This window comes from Telopea speciosissima, chromosome 6 (genome assembly GCF_018873765.1).
Source record: "Telopea speciosissima isolate NSW1024214 ecotype Mountain lineage chromosome 6, Tspe_v1, whole genome shotgun sequence".
NCBI lineage: Eukaryota > Viridiplantae > Streptophyta > Magnoliopsida > Proteales > Proteaceae > Telopea > Telopea speciosissima.
In genome coordinates this window covers 46,023,172-46,044,141 of record NC_057921.1, presented here as the reverse complement: position 1 = coordinate 46,044,141, position 20,970 = coordinate 46,023,172, and the positions used below count along the sequence as shown (strand labels likewise).

The 20,970-nt window shown below is 38.5% G+C and overlaps 1 protein-coding gene across 1 annotated transcript in view; it reads right to left on the bottom strand.

Annotated features, from left to right (window-relative positions):
- Positions 1-20,970, bottom strand: part of LOC122665826 (lysine-specific demethylase JMJ25-like) — a 67,106-nt gene that overhangs the window by 22,740 nt on the left and 23,396 nt on the right. Inside the window, exons 3-7 of the mRNA XM_043861960.1 lie at positions 8,457-8,556; positions 8,215-8,356; positions 7,582-7,645; positions 6,656-7,490; positions 536-865 (exon numbers count right to left, since the gene is read on the bottom strand). Coding sequence (XP_043717895.1) covers positions 536-865; positions 6,656-7,490; positions 7,582-7,645; positions 8,215-8,356; positions 8,457-8,556 — 1,471 coding nt within the window. The remainder of the gene's footprint in view (positions 1-535; positions 866-6,655; positions 7,491-7,581; positions 7,646-8,214; positions 8,357-8,456; positions 8,557-20,970) is intronic.

The window sequence follows — 20,970 nt, the reverse complement described above, 5'->3', positions numbered from 1 at the left end:
ACGCTTACTCACTTTCTTTGAAGACAAAGAGGATAGCGGTAAAGCAACAGAACGACTTGGCCTTCCCAAACTGCCGAGGAGATGCCTTGAAAACTATGCCAAGGAACCACTAAACCAACTGACCTACCACCAAAGGGTGGGAGGGACAAGGAGAAGCAAAGCAACATAGAAACAGGATGAACCTTGTCTCACAAATGAAAAAATGTGCATGAAAAGACTTGCAGCTAAGTCAGCACGACCAAGGAGACCCAAAAAACCACGAATTAGCAAGTCCGATTCTCTCAAAACTAATTAATCTGACTTATCCCCTTTCTTCACCCGGACCATCCAATCAAAATGGGTGATGAGATGATCAATAACATCAAATGGCACTAACTTTGGCTCAGAAGTTTAACTAGGAGGAGAACAAACTAAGATGGGCCTGAAGGATTAAATAGAAAAAGCATTCACTTCCTGCTCTCAGATTCTAGTGCAAGTTCAACACCAGAAAAGATAAATAAATAAGTCGTTAGAAATAAATAGAAACTGACCATACCGCATCAGACATGTCACAATGAAGCTTGGTAACCGAATCCCCACGACCTAGCTCTTCAGGAAATCCATAAGCAATATATGTCTTTGGCCCAAGGTCTGGCTTCAAGCACTTCTTGGGCAATTTTACAGCAAGATTAAGAATACCAAAGTTGGGATGGGTGTATTCTTGAAATGGTAAAGCACTGACAAATTCTGCACCATGCCTTGGTAACCGCTCCTGAAAAAAATCTGATGGGGGCCAGTCTTTCAGTTTCAAAATTGTAGGCCACAGGTTGTCATATGTTCGACCCTCTGTGTATCCCTTGAAAAATTGGTGAATATTGACTTCAAACTGCATATTATCATAAGGAATAATAAATAAGTGACATGACAAGACAGATTGGAACTCTTACAATTAACATCCAACAAAGACAAGTATATTCTTAAATTTGGACACATGAACCCCATGTCAAACCCATCTCAACATCCCACAGAATTATTCAAATGTAAACTAATATCAATCAAGCACAACACCAAAACTGTTAGTCCCTGTCATTGATGGCATTGCCGAAGGTGTCAGGGGCTTTCTTGGTTAGGTTGTAGCTGTCTTTTTTGTCTTCTGGAGTTTTTTTTCTTTGTAGTTTATTCTTTCTTTAATACAACTGATCTTTAGCGGAAAAAAAAAAATCAAGCACAACACCAAAACTGCTAATTGTCAGATTGCATACAATAGTTCTCAAGTCAGCTAATTTTTTCAGAGAACAACCTTATTCATACAAGATATATAGCTTATTTACATATGTAATTTCTACATTGCAGAGAGATGTAGAAAATTGTACCATATATTTGTACTCAAGGTTAAAAAATTTGGCCCTAATCTCAAAAATGAATATACTTTTTTTTTCTTTCTTTTTTTAGTATTTTGTATATAAGAGAGATATGTGCCTCATCAATCGGGAATACTTCCCACCGCCTGAATTAGGACCTGAAAGAATCCGGTGTACCGATTCTAAAGATGCGGATATGCATATCAGTGCTGAAGTACCAATTCCCATAACTCATTCATGTTGTTCTTCATTCACCCGTATTGTTCGTTCACGGGTCCATGACCACTTCAATATAGGTGGTCCGGTCGCCGATAAGATCTCAGAGATTGACCAGCTGGCTTTTTACGTCATAGTTGAACAAGGAATCTAAAAAAAGGAAGAATAGACTGAGTCAATGAAATGAAATCTTGGTTGATCTTCACTGAGAACTTGAGTAAGTAGTTCTTTTGGGGGTTTCTAGAACAAAATTTGGAAGTGAGAACCCCTTTCTTTATCTTTATTTGGTGCAACTACTTGATCGGGATGAGAGGAAACCTTCACGTCCGATTTTGAAGGGGGAAGATCCTATAGGAACATATCCCAATTTTTCAAAAACCCTACTTTCTTACGATTACGAGGTTCATCCGAGTATGAAATCCAATCCTGGAAATACAGCATCCCGCTTTTTTTTACTAACCAAGGCGAGCTGGTTAAATGTGTGGGACAGTGGGCTCATAGTGCCTGCTAGCACAGCTATGTAATGGAAGGAAAGAAGCCTAAATCAACCCCCTTCTTTCTTTTTATTCAAAAACACAAAAGCAGTACAAAGAGATTGGACTCATTCCGACTAGACCCACTGCCTTCCAGTTTTTACAATCCCTGAGAACGTTGCTTAAACCTTAGAGAACATAATCAGAAATTCCTTTTGCTCCATCTGGTTGCAAGTAAAAGGAAGGGAAGTGGAGTGAAATTGATTTAAAAAAGAAAAAGGAAGTGAAAAGGTTTAGTTTTGTAATTATGATTGTGTAACCTATTTAAAACTCTTCCCATATTTAGTAATTATATTTATCGGATGTAATATTTATTTTTTTTTTCAAATCAAAGGGATTTGGTTGCAAAGCAAACAAACTTTAATAACCATATTCGGAATATTTTGGAGTTAGTAAAATTAACATGCTAGGTAATACATACAAAATGTTTCCATTTTAGTATTGATTTGAATTCCTTCCCGTCCATTTATTTCACTTGCAAACCCCAACGGAGCCTTAGGGGAATCAAAAAAATAAAAGGGATTGAATCCGAATATCATGTGAGATGGTTTGACTTTGTAGGGAAGTGGTTAAGGCAGTGGAAATATCTTGTTGAGAACAAGGTTCAAGAACTCGGTATCGAGGCCGGTTTCGACCAGTCAGAAACTAAGATACACCAGATTTCGACCATATCTCGGTCAAAACCTAGTACTTTTCCAGGCCAACGCGAAACCAAGGTCTCAAAGTCCAAAAGTTGTGATTTTGCGCTGATTTTTTGTTGTGTTGCCTAGTTTTGGGATTTTGAACCCATCCACGCATTAGTTTCACAAAAAAAAAAAACACTCAAAATGGTACTTGTGGTTTTGACCCAAGTTAGTAGTGTATACTGTTCTTGGAAACTTGGGCTCGAAACCAAGACAGGCACTTATTTACGCCAAATGTTTTTATATTTGTTATTTTATTTACTTAAGATATTATTCATAAATAAGCAAATACCCCATATTTTAGTCCAATTAAAATAGTTCAAAAAATAAATTCCTAAAGGATAAAATGTCAATTCCTCAATTCAAGAACACACACACTTTAAAATCGCTATGAATGGAAATAATATTTTACACATCAAAACAAATGAATATTTTATCGCTCTTCTGGTTTTTAGCAATGTTTATCACATTAATATTTATGGAAATTTAAGATTTGGGAAAACCCCAATATTTAAAATTTAAAAATTGTACCTACAACCAAAAATTTAGTTTTTGTTCTTGAACTGCGGGGGGGTTCATTTTTTATCCTTCTGGAATTTTATTTTTTAATTATTTTTATTGGATTCAAATAGGGGGCATTTGCTTATTTATGAATAATATTAGCAAATCAACAATTACTTAAATGATATTTGGCATAAACAAGTGTTTGTCCTGGTTTCGAGCCAGGTTCCTCAAGTTTCGTTGTGGATAAGTGAATTTATAAAGGTGTTCAGGTCAAAACTTGCAAAATTACCAAAATATGGCCGAAACATGTTGAAACCATGCAACATGTGATTTCAACCCATGGTTTTGTCTCGGTCTTTGGTCTTTTGCAAAACCGAGATATCTCGATCAAAACTGTCATTTGGTCTTGGTTCACCTTTGAACCAATTTTTGGCCCTGGTTCAATCCAGGGTTAGATCAGCCTTGTATGGCTTATATGTATTATTCTCTAGAAGATTCTGTGGGCCCCGCTCAGAAGATATGTGTGGATCGTGGAATATGATGGCTGGATATAAAGTAATTAAACAAACATTAAATCCAAAACTCAAAAAATAGAAACTTTGAGAGAATTTGAAGGAGCAGAGAGACAATTGATCAGAACTCCTCCAAGTCATGGTCGAGTGGCTCTCTAGGGTAGTTCTTCAATATCCCAAAGTCTTGTGTGAATCAGATTAACAGATTAGATTCAGAAAATAAAATACTATATTCTCAAAACAGACTTAAGACAGAGTAAGCCGCAGGTCGATAAATCAGTCTATTCTGTTATAGATTGATTAGATTAGATCATTGGAGTATATCAATGGATGGAGAAGTCAGCAAGAAATCAAGAGAAAACAGTTCAGCAATAGCTTAGCACATGATTAGTAACTCAGACAGTACCTTTCTGACAGAAAAACAGAGGAAGGGGAAGAAGAATGGATTGATTAACCTCTCTCAGGTCTCACATCTCTCACCCTTACTGTCTCCCACAGGTCTTAGGCCAAAAGCAACTCAGCTATCATGCATTAATTAAAATTGTCTGTGGCTTTTGAGCCTTAAAATGTATTTATAGTAATTAAAACACACTCCTACTGGGACTACGACAACTGAAACAACTCCTATCCTGACAAGGAGTATTAAGTAGCTATTACAACTTAAATGAAATAAAACAGGAATTAAATAAACTATTCCTACTTGAACTAGGAATAAAAATAAAGCTACTAAAGTATTACTGATGCGATTCATCATCAAAATGGACTTATTTCTTTAGAAATAAATCTAAGGTTGGGATATATATATATATATATATATATATATGTTGGGCCTTTGATCCCAAGGGTTTTTTATGTAATAGACCACTTTTATGGGCCTAAAGTTGGGGTACATGAGTTGCATACAGGATTAGCCCTATACTTAGTTTATTTTCATGTCTTTCATGTTTTAAATTGAACCGGTCCAAAGGTGGTTTGAACCAGTGGTTCAATTTAAGTGATTTTATTTTTCTTTTAGTTGTTTAGTTTGGCTGGATTAGGACTCTATTTTGAGTCTATTTCAGTTTCCTAGTCAGTTTAAGTTAGCGAATAGGTTAAGGATTGGGTTAGGCCTTTCCTTTTTAGTGTCCAAGTCTATTTTTGAGTCTTCTATATAAGTTTGTAAGGGAGGCCAGCATTGAATACGAATTTAATTATGAAAAAGCTTTTGTTTGCTGCCATAGCTGCTCCTTTGTTCCTTGTGAGTGTGCATCCTTGTGGATCTCAAGGTGGATAGGGTGGGTGGACTCCTGTGACTCCTCGCATCGAGAAGATCGAAAGGTTTCTTCAATTTTCATGTTGCTGCCTTTGAGTTCTTCAAACCAGTAAGTTTGATTCAAAGTTTCTCTTTACACCTTCAATTTCTTACCCTCTAACCTAGATCTACCCTCTTTCCATCGATCCCAATCAGATCATTAAACTAGCCTTCCGTCCCCCTCCATTAAACCTGCAACAAGTAAGAAGTTCTGCAACTATTCTTCTTCCTTCTAGAAGGTCACATACAAGGTGATTTTTGAGATCTACCAAACAAGCCATCCGATTGAACTCAGATTTTCACCACACCTATATTAACCCTAATTTGGAAAGTGATTTAAATTTGACCTAATTCCTGTGGCCTGATTTGAATATCTTCTCATATTTCCCATTCTGCCCTTACCTCTATTAAAGCACAGTTTCAGACCTTCAACCATACTCAATTCTGATTTCATGCTCAGAATAAGTAGTTGATTTCATGACATATTAATTCTGAAATTAGTAACCTAATCATATCTCTTAACCCTAGTTCCAATACCCTATTTACCATAATATCCTCAATCCTACCCTAACGAGGATTCCTCCATAACTTCAAATCTGTCCATCAGTTTCAAACCAAACTTTTGGCATACATCCCTTGCATCATTATTGACACTCGATCCAAGTTTCATCAGACCCCCACCACCCTAAACCCTAGAATCCCCTTCTTCTACCTCCATTGGGAATTGTCTCAAATAACCTTATCTTGCTGTCCAACTCACCTAACCTACTTCCATTCACTCAAACATCATAAAACCTATACCATTAGACTTCCCTACACCTGCCTATCATTACCATATAAGACAACCCTAACCTAAACCTAACTTTAAAGCTAATTTTGACCTAAAACTCAAGTTTGACCCATTCGAATCACCTGTTTAGATCAGATCCTGGTTGAACTGGCTCCTAGTAGGTCCCCTACCTATCTAGGACTACATTAACTACTCTAGCCCTGCGAACCGGACAACTCAGCCACAGCTGGCTGGTTAGACACACCCATGAAGCAGGTCTATTGGACCTCAGTTCTTGCTGCCTTCGCTGCATCATAAGTTGATGGTCCATATCTAATCTATGCCAAAAGTAGAGCTGAATTCATGAATATAGTACCCTTCATAGAGATACCTAGGCGGCCCTCTGACGCTATTAAAAACAATGGGATCACTCATGTTTGAGTCCCTCTTCCAACAACCAATTCTTTTCTTACCCATCAGAAGAAAAAAAAATGTCTTGCGGGTCATCAACCATTTCTATGAACTAATTAGAAATGTAATAGAAATAATAGAATCATGATTGAACAGTTGTGCAGAATGCTTGCAGTCAACTGATCAAGTAAGGATTCAGCTTAAGAGATCAATTCTGGGTGATAAATGCCAATGAACAAGCCACTGACAGTTACCTGAAGTGTATCAGATGACTACAACAATTGCTCAGAAGAAGTTTGATATAGAAGAACTGCTAGAATTCAAAATCTTCATAACAGCATATGTAGGAATTACTCTTAAAATATACCATAAAAGAGGTTAGGTAATTGAACTAACCTCACACCAATCCAGACAATCCATGGCTGTCACTGACAGATGTGCAGAACGTTTCTTCTCACTTGTGATCTCACGAAATGCACGCCACATAACCATAGGCTCCCAGCTCAAGCCAGTCGTGAGTTCAAGCACATTGCGAACAATCGTGGGTTCACCCTTCATCCAGTGCTGCTGGAAATGCTCCAGGGCCCCATGTTGGACATCTTCAGCAGTTGGAGAATATAAATAATTGTCACTGGAATCTTCTCGAGATGCAGCTTTCCTTACATTTATGTTAGCATGGTCAATCGGCCGGTCAAAGCAGGAGCAATACTGTGTAGAAGTTCCACCCACATGTGCATGGTTGTATTTCTCAGCTATTTCTTCTGCTTTTTTTTCCAGTTCTGAAAGCCAATTTGGGTCAAAAATACACTTCAGCTTCAGCAGGCCACAACCACAACCGCCCATTTTCTTTGGGGGACAAGGAATACTACTATTTTCATTTGCCTTCCACACTGATGTTGATTTGCTAAGGTCTCCATGGTCCACTGAAGCAGGTTCAGTAAGATCGTTATGGTCCACTGGTGTTGGTTTGATAAGATCTTCACCATCCACTGATGTTGGTTTAACAAAATCTTTTTGTTTCAACCTTAATGACCGCTGTGGACGTGAAGACGTGGAGGGAATGTCCCCATGCAAGTATTCTGTCCCTCTGTCACAAAATTGCATTGCTACTTCTTCCTCACCACCCTGCAGCCAACCATTGCGAATCTCCCCGCAACAAGTAAGGCAGAGATCATACGAACAATTTGAACAGCTTCGGTGGAAGTCAACAATAGAAGTTTTGCAGTTGTCGCTGCCCAAAACAAGCTTGATGACACTAGGGTTTCAACAAGTTTAGTGAATAATGACAATAAAATAAGAAATTATCTAGGAAAAGACCTTACCAATACATACGCTCATTCTTTCTACAAACTACCTTTTGTATTTCTAGATCCGCCAGCATCAAACCTGTCCAGAGCTCACATCCAATTAGAGCATAAAATTGCTCTGTTTAAGGAAATACTGTAAATCATCAACTTAGTTCAGTGCACTATGGGTGGCCAGTGGAACCATCTATCTAGATTATCACAATTGGTGAAACAACCTCTGGAATTAACCACTGTAAAAGTTTACTCATTGGTCAATCACCATGATTTGATGTCTTACTCTTAACTGATGCTCAAACCACACAAAGTTAAACTCTTTATCAAATGTTCATATGTCATCCATTAACATCCTTAACTGATTGGGCAAGCCCAATCAGCTGATCTATGAGCCAATCTTCTGGATGTAAATTTCTCTAAATAGTAAATACCTGAGGCATAGCACCTCGTTCATTTGGTCTTTCTATCATAGGCATCCTATTATTTGAAGTCTAGTATCAAAATTGCTTCCTAATGGATACCAGGTCAATCAGAGAACGTAAGAAAATACAACTTTGATTGACATAATAACCATATTGGATAAAGCAGTTGCATCCCTAAAAAATTAAAAAATCTACCCAATAACAACAATGGCAAATGTAATGTACAATATACCTTGAATCCTTGCCTCAATCTCCTTTTCCTTTCTTTGTTCTTGAACAAACCGTTTCAGAAATGGAAGTAATAAATGTAACAGATACTTAGAGTGCTGAACCTTTTCATTTTCAGTTAACTTAATTTTTGAATTCCTCAGATCCTACAGGTGAATCAGGTATTGGATGTCATTCATGAGAATGGAAGCCAAATGAATAAACCAATAAATAATGCAAAAAGAGAATGGGAAAAAAAAACCCGACCTTAACTCCTTTATCTGAACGTAGACATGACTTGCAGTTGCAGTTTCCACGACAAATAGGACAGAGATTTTCAATTGAACCCTCAGTCAATGTAGGATACCTACAGTAACAGTGAAAAGAAAATTTTGAGTAAACAAAATCATACTACACTAAACAACCCTGACACAAGTTAATCTGGTCAATAATAAATCTTATGGGATAACTGAAACATACTTATCCCGCAGCGAAGAAGATTAATATATTATATATATTGACATGCAGTAACACTGGAAGCAGAAGAGGATCCACTATATTTGATCGTTGCAACCTATCAAATAAAATTCTTAATCTAAAAACTCTGGTTGATTGGATTTGGTAACTTGATAATTTGACTGAATGACAATCTAGAAAATCTACTATAATGCACAACTCGGATGTCGGATCTGCTGTTTCAAGGTCATCGTCATTCACACTCGATCTCACTTATACCCCAATATCTAACACACAGTTGTTCAAATTAAACAGTTATGGAATTAAATCTTAGTGGCTTACATTCAGGTTTCCTTTTATCTTTGATTCCTTCAATTTCCAAGGAAAAATGCCAAAAGTCAAATGAATGGGGCTTGCATCACTGCACCCAAAGGAAGAGTTAATCTTTCCTAGTTTCAGCTTTCACAACCCCCCTCACTATTCTCATTTCTCAGGCCCACAATTTCATACAAATTACTAAGATCTCTCTCTTTCTCTCACCCAGAATCAATCTCTGACAAGTCACAACTTGATAAACTTTCAAACACTCTGCCAATTAAAAAAATGTAGTTTGTTTCCATCACAGCCAGCACTACAAACCCAAACACTGTGGAAACTGTTTCAGCGATATGCTCTGAAGCCTCTCCTGCAATTGGAAGCTTAGAGCTTGCCACCATGGAAATGTACCATTTTCAACAGCCTGACTCAAAAACAACCTACATTTTGCCTACCTCAAGAAGAATTTTGCCTTTCTCCAGAGAATGGATTTGGATCGACATGACTTTTGCTGGCCACTCTTTATGCGATACAGTGGGAAAGCTTGCTTTTTGTGCCACCGTGAACCACATTTGGATGGAGCGCAATATTAGGAAATGGACCCCCAACTCTAGATCTTACCAGCAGATTTGGGATTCCATCTCCTTTGATATAAAGGCGAAGTTATCGTCAGCTCCTCCTTTTTGCCCTAACACCCCAAGGAACAGACTCATTGTTGTCTCCTGGGGCCTCTCCTCTGTCTCCCTTGTTTCCCCCAGCCCGCAAAGCTGAGGCTTGGGGTCTTTTTATTTTGTTTTGTTGCTCCCCTTTGAGGGCACTGTAATTCTTTTTTCCTCCTTGGTAATGAATTTCTTATTCACCCAAAAAAAAATAAACAACCTACAATAACCTCAGCTTCTTGTCCTCGTAAGAACAGAAAGCAGCCTCATTAACTAACAATAGGAGAGAATCCTCCACTTTCTCCACTTCATCAAAGCATGGATATTCTTAATCTGGACAACATTCCCCTCATGAACTGGTTTAACCAATTACTCATTGAAACAATATCTGAATAGCAAAGCCAGTAAACAAGAATGGAGAGGAGAGATGAGACATATCACCAACCTGATTGACAAAAGAAACAAACGGAGTAGTAATCAATTTCTTCATAATAGCATCTCTCAAAAAATGACAATCAACTTCGATGTGTTTGGTCCTCTCATGAAACACTGGATTGCTTGCAATATAGATGGCAGCCTAATTATCACAAAACATCTTCATGGATAGAGTGATTTTAATGGAAGACTGTATAGTTAGTGTATACCACGGGTAACAGTCCCAATAATAGCCCTCAAACTAAAATAAACTCAGGTTTAGGTAGGAGAAATTAAACAATCAATTGTGAGATTAAAACCTGAACAGAGAGATAAACCAGATTACTCACAGTAGGGCTTTAAGTAGAAGTAGCAGCAATTAGAAGGACTCAAAATAACAAGGCTGAGCCAGAGAATGCTTAGCTGGCACATTATGTGTAACGTGGGGTACAATTTCATGTACCACGATAGGGGGCGTTTTCCCTCTAACGTGGATAGCTTTTCTGGTTAATTGGGTAATTAGATGATTAGATAAAATTGGTTTTGAGTGTTTTTTTTTTTTTTTTTTTGACAAAAATAGGAACAGATCAATTAAAATAAATCAAACACACAAAGATCCAACATATTGTTTAGTCTAGCATGGTTGGCCAACCGACGGGCTGGCCTAACGAGAGATCTAGGTTGTTTAGTAATAGTTACAAACCCAAAAGATGAAAAAAGCATTTGATTATCAAAAAGAAAATGGAAGAGTTCCCAAGGTCTGGGGTGTTTTGTCTGTGGATCCATCAACCAATGTGTCACCTCAAGGGAGTCTGTCCATATGATTAAGTTCCTACAATTCATTTGGAGTACCCTTTTGATTCCTTCTTTGATTCCTCTGAGTACCGTTTCCTGAGCTTAACCTGCATAACCATAATTCATACAATAATCCACAGAACCGTTTGGACTTAAAATAATAGATCCCCAGCCTTCCTTGTTATTGGACATATTAAAGCTTTCATCAGAGATGATGAGGGTGCAATCAAAAGGGGCAAAGTTCTGGTAGAAGCCGAGGCTATGCCTAGTCTCCTCAAGGGTGTCAAGCTCATCACCCTCAATTTCTGTCGAGGGCTCATCCATAATCCCATGGCTAAAGAGTTTATTTTCCCTGAACCATTGGTCCACTTTCTACATGATTGAGTGAGGATAGAAAATCCTTTTATGAAAAACCACATCATTCCTAGTTTGTTTAGGTTGTTAGTCTTCAGTTGTAGTATGTTTATGATTCCTTCTATAAGGAGGAAATCTGTTTTGTATTTCCTGATAATAAATAAATAGAACACGATGGGGCTCTCCAAGTTCGCAGGCTTCACACTCAAGACGAGGAATAGATCTGCAACAAGGAACCATTAATTGAAGCTTGGATAGGGATGCGTGACCAAGACGAAGACGCCATAAAAAAGAGAAGATTCGGTAGTAGTGGTAGCAGCCATAGAAGGTCTGGTGCCATTCAAGTAGTTCAATCCATCCTGCTCAAGCCCTCCACCAATCGTCCTCCTTGTCTGAAGATCCTAAAGACACAATAAGAAGGATAAAAGGTAATAGAACAATTACGTGGTTTAGTAAGTTAACTAACAGATAAAAGACTTAAAGGTAATTTGGAAAAATGAAGAACAGGAGAGAAATTCATGGAAGGAGTCGGATAGACAGTACCATGACCAGTTACCTGAGTAGAGGATCCAACAAGAAGGATAATTAGAGATGAGTTTTGAACTTGAATCATAAAAGAAAACAAATCTGACTTACCAGTCATATGACAAGATGCAACAGAATCAATAATCCACGAGGTAGATGAGATATGGAATGCAGAGTTACCTGTGTGAGCTAAAGTAGGTGTAGAGGATGAGGCGGATGGAGACTCAAGTTGTTGGACACGTTTGAGTATCTGGTTATAAGCATCTCGAGGAATCATAAACATACTACAACTAGTAGTAGCAGTAGCTGATCTGAATTAGCAACCGGCAACAGATAGATGTGAAAACAAACCATGAAAAAACCATATTTGGGTGATTTCAGGTTTCAGATAATCAGAAGGTCAGCGATGCACCAAGGACTCTCGGTTAGGCCAAGGCAGGGCTGTATCTGCCTCAAACTCTGGGTTTATTCAAACCCATATCAAGTAGCACTATGCCACCGCCCATTCTGCCATTCGTCCACCAGCATAGAAGGGGATTTATTTCCAGAATTAAAATAGGTGGTCGCTCAGTCATATTCGGGAGATTTAATTGCAATCAAGTTTGCTGATTTGTAGGAAGATATTTTCCAGATTTATTTCTCAGATTTCCTTGCTCGTTCAGGAGGAGACAATGATCATATTTGGTGGGTCCCATGGCCAGCTGGTCAAGATCAAGCTAAAGACCAATATTGCTGTTCATGCTGGCTTTCTTTTCAAGGCAAATCCAGCTGTCAAGATTATCTGAACTAGGAAAAAATCTAGAAGTCAGTTGTTACTTGTGTAGGGTTTTATTAGCTTAAGGATAGTTTTTATTTTAAATTAGATTGCTTATGTAATTAGGACTTTATGACCCTCCTCAGACCCCGCAATGACCATGTGGCCACGGGTTCAAGTCTGGAAACAGCCTCTATGCGAAAGCAGGGGAAGGTTGTTTACATTATGACCCTCCCCAGAATTCACAGTAGCGGGAACCTCGTGCACTGGTTACGCCCCTTTTTTTTTTTAAATGCTCAAGTAATTAGGACTTTATCCTGTAACCAACTAGGATTAGATTTATTTGGAATGTTTCTAGAAGATTTAGGATGTATTTGGTTTTATAAATAAAGGAAATAGGCTGCACAGAATAGCCAACAATTTACAGAAAAGAGAAAATTCTGGTTTGATAGCCATGAATGCTGTGAGATGCAATGAGGGGAGAGATTCCTTGACAGGTGAGATGCCTTCTAGTGGGTGAAAAGCTGAAAGGCTCAATCCAAACTATCCTTCTACATTCTTCATTTTTTTTTTTAAATCTTCTATTCCAATTTATTTCAGTGAGAATTCTGTCCAGAAAGTTAATGATCTGCTGAAGACCATTCGAAAGACTGAATCAGCCACTGGAATTGGCGTTCAATTGGTACATAAACTCCTGAGAATATCAGTACATCGATCCAACTGTAGTGCTGGTTCTCAGTTGAATAACCTCTACGTTATTTGGTGTCGGAGCTTATCATCGCCAGCCATGAAGACGGATGTGCACAACAACAAGCATTGTCCCAGAATGATCAAAAATCGAGGACGAGTTTTTTCTATGTGGGGGGGAATTGATGCAGCAAGGACTCTCGGTTGGGCTAAGGCAGGGCTCTATCTGCCCAAAATTCTGGGTTTATTCAAACACATATCAGGTAGCACTATACCAGCCCATTCTGCCACATTGTCCAGCAGCATAAAAGGGCATTTATTTCTACAATTAAAATAGGAGGCCGATCAGTTATATTTGGGAGATTTAATTGAAATCAAGTTTAACGATTTGTAGGAAGATGTTTTCCAGTTTTAATTCCCAGGTTTCCTTGCTGGTTAAGGAGGAGATTGATGCAGTTAGGCGTTGAGTTAAATAGGGATATATATCAATTTGCTAATTATTTGTCTTTATTTTTTTGGAGTCGATCGTAGCGCTTAGGGTAGGAGTCCAAAATCTATGTTAGTAATTATCACCTTCTTCTCTCCTTTACTTTCCGTTTACCTTCACTGGTATGCTCTGTTCTGGCGAATCTAACATCCCTTTTCAGTTTGATCAACCCCTTTTGAAGGCCATCTATTAATTCTGAAATTTTGGGAAAAGGGTATACTCACCAGGACGATCAAAAATCATAGGATTTTGTTTGCTGAAATCCTGGCTACTGAGAATACCAAACTCCAAATCACGGCTGTACCTGCAACTACTGCTAGTTTTAGTTCCAGAAACCTGTAACTTGAACACCACGTGATTTTTGGGATTGATTTCTGTGGGGCCAGTTCCATAGGCCTGGGCGATTCTTGCTCTGGAATTCCAGGGTTGTTATGATTTCGAACGCTGTTAACGAGTTCCTACCCTGTTTCTAGTTTTTACAATTAAGCCCTCTATTCATTAAATTCTTCATTGAATTTCCCCACTCTTTTATTGGTTTTCAAAATTACCTTCACATTACACTTTAAATCCACATTGTCCCTAAGCATTTTACCTTTTTATAAGGAATCCTATATTGTTCACTTTATTTACCAGATTGTCATTCCTCTTAATAACTCCAATATATTTATAAAATTGTCATCACCTTTAACAGATGAGTTGTTTAATACTTGTGTGGGCCCAATAACGAATCCATCTAGGGTTTTGAACCCCAGATCCGCATCACAGTGGTATTGAAGCCAAATTTCTGGCAGTTACTAACCATGACATGTCACATCACCAACACCGAGTTGCACAAGCTATATCGGGAATTGGTTGAGAATCAACAAAAGACTGATGCCAGGCTTGAGAGGAATGAGCCCAAGCTTGACAAGTTTATGGAAGAGATTCTTGCTTTTATGAAGAGAACCGAAAAATAAGTTGAAGTAGCAACACTACATCACCTCCTCAATTTCATACCTAATGGATAAAAGATACACCCCAAAGGCATCCTGATCCAGCTATACCCAAAGATGTTACACGGCAATTTTCTGACAACGATTATGGCATCAAGATTGAGGTTCCAAAGTTCAGTGATGAAAAAGGGGCCAGAGGACTTTGTTGATTGACTAACCAAGGCTGAGAGGATTTTCGCTTATAAATCCTTTCCGGGTGAGAAAAAGATTGAACTCATCCTCACCAAGTTTATTGGCTATCCATGTTCATGGTGGGATGACGTACTACACTCGAGGCTTATTAGGCGACTTGGACTCATTACTAATTGGGAGGTCATAAAGCCGATTTTGAACGAGAAGCTTGTTCCTCCAAATTATGAGAAGGTATTGTTTCACGAATTGCTTATTTTTCAACAAGGCAACAAGGATGTGGATACCTACACGATAGAGTCCCCACAAATTCTCTTTGAGGTGCCGACTTCAGGAGACAGATCAACAACAAGAAATGAGATATATCAGCGGGCTAAGTACTGAGATCCGACTATATTTGGCTATCACTGATTTCAGGCCGTTGATGTAAGCTTGAATCACGTAGAATGGAAGAACAGAAGCCGGATGTTGTCAGAGGAAATGATTGGTTGAAAAGCATTGTATGTCATAATTGTGGCGAAAAAAGATCACTTTGTCAACAAGTATCCTAAATGTACTCATCCTCTGACTGTTGGTGTGTTGGAGCAGTTGTTGGCTAATATGAACAAGGAGGATGTGGAGATTAATGATGGTCTTCCTCCTGAGGAAGATGATGACCCCAATGATGATCCTGTGATGAAGTTGAAGCTCACTTTGGTAGTCTTACATCATTCTCAAATAAACTAGTAGGCAAAGCTCCCCTCTTCAGACAGGATCGAATTCTTCTGTACAGTGTTGGATTTATAAATGTTCATTCAGTTGTTGATATCCGGGCAGAAGCCAATTTCATCTCCAATGATTTTGTTCGAGAACTCAACCTCCCACAGAAACAGCTTTCCAAAAAGATAAATGTGTGAGGTTTTGGACCTACAGCTCGAAAAGAGGCCACTGCACTAGTTTTGAGTACATCTACAATTTGGGCCATTAGGCCCATTACAGTACCATGTACCTTGCTTAGTCACCTTGTTGGCACACTGCGACATTTCTTTGGTGACCATGGCAATGACATGTTGGCATTCTCTACGATGGCACACGAAACACCATCAAGGTGAGGCAAGGAGACCTTACATACTTAATGACGCCATACGCGTTATGAAACATGCCTTGCAACGACAGTCTTCTCTTCCAGTGATACATCAGCCTACTCTCCCTCCTCTTGGAGTTTTGTTCCAGTCATCTACCTCGAGATACATGCCACCCTAGCATTGACATAATTACAGAGGCATCTTAGGTTAGCGACCAAACTCGACAGAGTCGAGTTCTTTTAAGACATGGAGAGTTGATGCAATTAGACGTTGGGTTGATATACGTAAAGTGGTTAATTTTATTTGTCTTTATCTTTTTAGAGTCTGTAATAGCACATAAGGTATGAGTTCGAAATACATTCAAAGTCTATTTGGGATTATGTTTATGATTTAGGGATTACTTTGAACACTATCTTTGGTTAGTTTCAGGATAGCAATATGATTGCTTTTGAGTCTTTAAATACTCTTGTAACCATTATATTTTCAGACTAGGAAAATTGAATGACAAAGTTTACCTCGTTGTTGCCCAGCGCTGTGTGCGCATCTCTCACAAGTACTCTCTCATCTCTCCTTTCAGCTAACCTCGTAAGTAATTATCACCTTCTTCCCTCCTTTATTTTCCTTTAACCTCATAGTTTGAGAACTCGCAAGATCTCGACCAAGATCTCGTTTTTTTGGGAGGTCGAGTTGAGTTGGTATATGAGTTCAACAATTACATATTCTTGGTCAAGATCTCGAGTCGACCCAGATCTCGACCAATCTACTTCTTTAAAAGTCACCAAACTCGACAAAACTCGATATTTCTCGATCGATCAACAGAACTCGATATTTCTCGAGCGAGTTCTGTCTAAAAGCTGTTTTCTTCCCCATTTGAAGGTTGTGACTTATTTTACCTCTGGATTTCAAGTTTTAACCTGTGGGAGGGTTGATTCAGCTGCACATTTATAGGATTCAGCTACACATCTTCAAGATTCATCTCAAATTTGAAGGATTTTTCAAAGGTAAACTATTTTTCCCCAAATCTATTTTTTTCAAAAAAATATTGTTCAAACCTTGGTAGATTCATGTCATTTTAAGACATGTTACATAACTTTGGACACTCTATCACTTGATGGAGTGCAAATTTTTTGCCTGTTATTATTTTTTTATTATATTTTCTGCCAAAAAAAATAAATTCTTTTAGAAAAAGAAATTGGGAAAATAGGATGAATAGTGATTGTTTGGAAATGATTTTCATGAATGTTGGACAACTTTGGATGCTCTATAGCCTTTTGGAGTCATTGTGATTTTTCACCCATTAAAACAATTATTTTATTTTTTGAATTAATAAAAATATTATTAAAATTTTTTTTAAAAAAATAATATTAAGGAAAATACATGTTTTTGTTGAACAATTATGTACAACATACATACATAATGTCCAACTTCAAATGGTGTCAAATACAACATTACATTATAATGTTTTATATTTTAAGATAAAAATATTTTTAATAAAAATTCAAATTTTATTTTAAATTAAGAAATAAATACTAGGGTTAGGGGATAAATATGAAATAACTATTTGATTGTTCTAGTAGCTTGACATTATGTTTAATAGTTACGAATACAATACTTTAAGTATTTAATACATTACTTTGAGTCTGTAATAGTTACTAATACATGCTTTTTTATGTAACAGTGTAAAAAGTAAGACATTTGATACACAATGGGGGACCGTGTTGATATAGCATGGCAACATGGAGTCCCGATGTCTGAGGATAAAAAAAAGTCTAAGTGTACCTATTGTGGAAAGTTGCTATCTGAAGGAGCTACTAGGTTAAAGCAACATTTGTCTGGTACAAGTACGGACGTTACCAAATGCGCATATGTTTCTTACCGAGTACAACAGGCCATGGCACAACACTTTAAAGGAGGACGAGCAAAGAAAGTTGAGAAGGAAAGGCAACAAAAAAAGTTTGATGAGGCAGTGCTAGAGAGGCCTGGTGCAAAGATACGCGAGATGATACTGAATATAGGCCTTCACCTGGTGAATTCGAATCAAAGGCTGAGTGGAGAATTTACCAGCAGACTTTGGCAAAGAGTAGACAAAGTTTGCATTTTAAGAATATGAGAAGAGATGAGCAGGCAAAAAGAACTAGTGGATCTAGCTCAGCTGCACCAGTGCAACAAGATGAGAGCAGGAGAAGCACTAACAGAAGACAGGATCCATATATCCCACAGCCCCCAACCCGACCACGACTACATTCCCCAGATCCCATTTTTTAGCAGGATCCATCTATTTTTAAGCAACAAGATGCCTACCAGCAAACCATCCCGCAAGTGTTTGGTGGTAAATAAGAAGAAGCACAAAATGCCTTTAGCAAATTCATGTTCTACAATGGCATTCCAGCTAATGTAGCACAGGGAACATACTATCATGCATTCCTCGACGCAGCAGGGAGGGCTGGCCCATGATGGAAGGGGCCCACACCACACGAATTATATAATGTATATTTGCCTAAGGAGGTAGATGAGCTAAAAGCGTACATTAAGGGTCTGAAGCCAAAGTAGAAGATGTATGGGGTTACCCTTATAGCTGATAATTGGACGGGACCTATAAGACAATCCATTATCAATTTCATGATGAGTTACAATGGGAAGACAATATTCTTGAAGTTTATCGATGCATCAAAGCATATAAAGGATGCATCATACTTGTATAAGGAACTGAAGCAAGTGGTGGATGATATAAGACCAAAGAACGTTATCCAAATTGTGACAGATAACGGTTCTAACTTTAAAAAAGCTATATTGAAGTTGATAAACAAGAAGAGTAAGAGAATCCGCCTCTTTTGGACTCCATGTGCAACACATTCCATTGATCTAATGCTCAAGTACATGGGGAATAAAACATTGGTGGCAAGTGTGGTCAAGAGGGGAAGAAAAGTGACCACATTTGTATATAACCATGGTAATGCTTTAACTATGTTGAGGGAAAAATGCAATGGCAATTTAGTGAGGCCTGGTGTCACTCGATTTGCCACCAATTACATTGCAATGAAGAGCTCTCAAACGAAGAAGATAGGTCTGAGGTCTATGTTTGCAAGTAAACAATGGTTTAGTTGGCAAGGGTCTAATTTAGAAAAAGGGAGGGCAGCACAAGAGACCATTGCAAGTGACCAATTTTGGAAGGACTTGCTTAAAGTTGCTGTCATATTAGAGCCAGTGGTGGGAGTACTAACATTGGTTAATACGGTGAAGAAGCCTACCTTACCCCACATTTATGCTGCTCTTCAGAAGTTGAAGGAAATGGTCAAAGTTGCGATACCCCGAAGTGCAAAGTCATACATTAACATCGTTATTCGTTGATAAGCGATGGGAGAAGCACTTGAGTCATCCATTGCATAAAGCTAGTGAGTTCAACACTTCAACATACTTTACACTTTACATGATTTTTACATTTAGATTTTCAAAACTCAAAAAGCATCCAGTCACTAATACGTTACATTTGTGGTTTCCACTTTACCAGCATACTATCTGAATCCAATGTATCAATACTCGCATGATCTTAGGCTAAACACAGATTTGATAAATGCACTTCAAAATGTTATTAAGAAGTTGGAGCCCAATGCGTTGACACAGGCGGAGTGCAATGATGAGGTGAGAGTATGGAACTTAGTACTTTGGTACTAAGTAAAGGAATGTAATTACTAAATAGTAATCATATATGCCTCTAACAATGTTTGAAATTTGAAATAAAAACAGATCCAATACTCCAGAGAGGCCACAGCAAGTTTCGGTCGACAAGCTGCTGTGGAGGGTAGACAAAAGTCAGATCCTGATAGATGGCATAGCATTTCATTTATGAATTATAATTTTATCCCTTTAAATTGTACATATGCTAATATTCTATATTTGTAATGCAGCCGACTGGTGGGTGCTTTATGGTACAAATTCACTCAACCTGAGGAAGATAGCAGTGAGAGTGCTCTCACAGACTTGTGCATCCTCCGGATGCGAGCGCAACTGGAGTACATTCTCATTAATCCACTCGAAGAGGCAGAACAGATTGGGTCACGAATGACTGGAGTAGTTGGTGTATGTGCACTACAATATGAGACAAGGATAAGGCACATATGTGAAGGAATGAACACCAATGATAAAGAACTCATCGAGCTAGCAAACATCTTCCAGGAGGACTCCGACGATGATGAGGAACCCCTATTCCAGTGGATAAGGAATCTTGGTGCACCAGATATGGATCAGCCTGGGGGTAAGCCCGACCCCACCATTGCATCTGTAACCGATACAGATGTTGAGGACTATATGTCGCAACAGGAGTGTATGCATTCAGAGTCACCGAGACCTTTTGAGTCTGCAATAGGAAGTGTTGATGATGATGATGATGGTGATGACCCTGCTAGTGGCGGTGGTGGCATGCAAAGTGGTGGTTATTTTGATGATCGTTATGAGGGGATGCGTGAGCAATACCAACATGAGGTGGGGACGCAGGCGGACCCTATGTGTTACACAGGTGAGTCTCAGTTTACGCATGCCACACAGGATCAAAACCATGATGCCCCCGCTACATACAAGAGAAAGAAGGGTCGCAAACAATCACAGGCTCAGGATGATGACATGAGCATGTCCACCATGCTTACAAGTTTCAGAAGCATGAGTATAGATACTACTAGTGAGCATCAGCCGTGGCATTCATCTCTCTCTCATCATGACTATGATTATGGCCAAGAGAGCATCGATTCCGAGCAGCCAGCCTTTGAGTTCGACAATCAAGGACTGGGTTAGGTTTTGGGCCCCTATTCCTAGTCCCAAACCAGCCACACCCATACGTGCCTCAATATGATGATAGCAGTGGATCTCATCCTTCATGGAAACTGCCTCCCATAAACCCTAGGATAGGGGATTTGGCATATGTTGATGACAACACTTGTATGAATGTTATGGCAAACTATGCGCAATACTACATCAACACTATGGATATGGGTATTCTATGTGGATAGTTTGGGGACTGAATTCATTAGTCGATTACATTTTATGTAATGTAACACTTATACTGTACACTTTAAAATTTCTAATGCTTATTTAAGTTGTTTAGCTATTAATTGAATGTTTTGCTCGCTTTAATGCTTTCTATTACTAAATTATGGGTA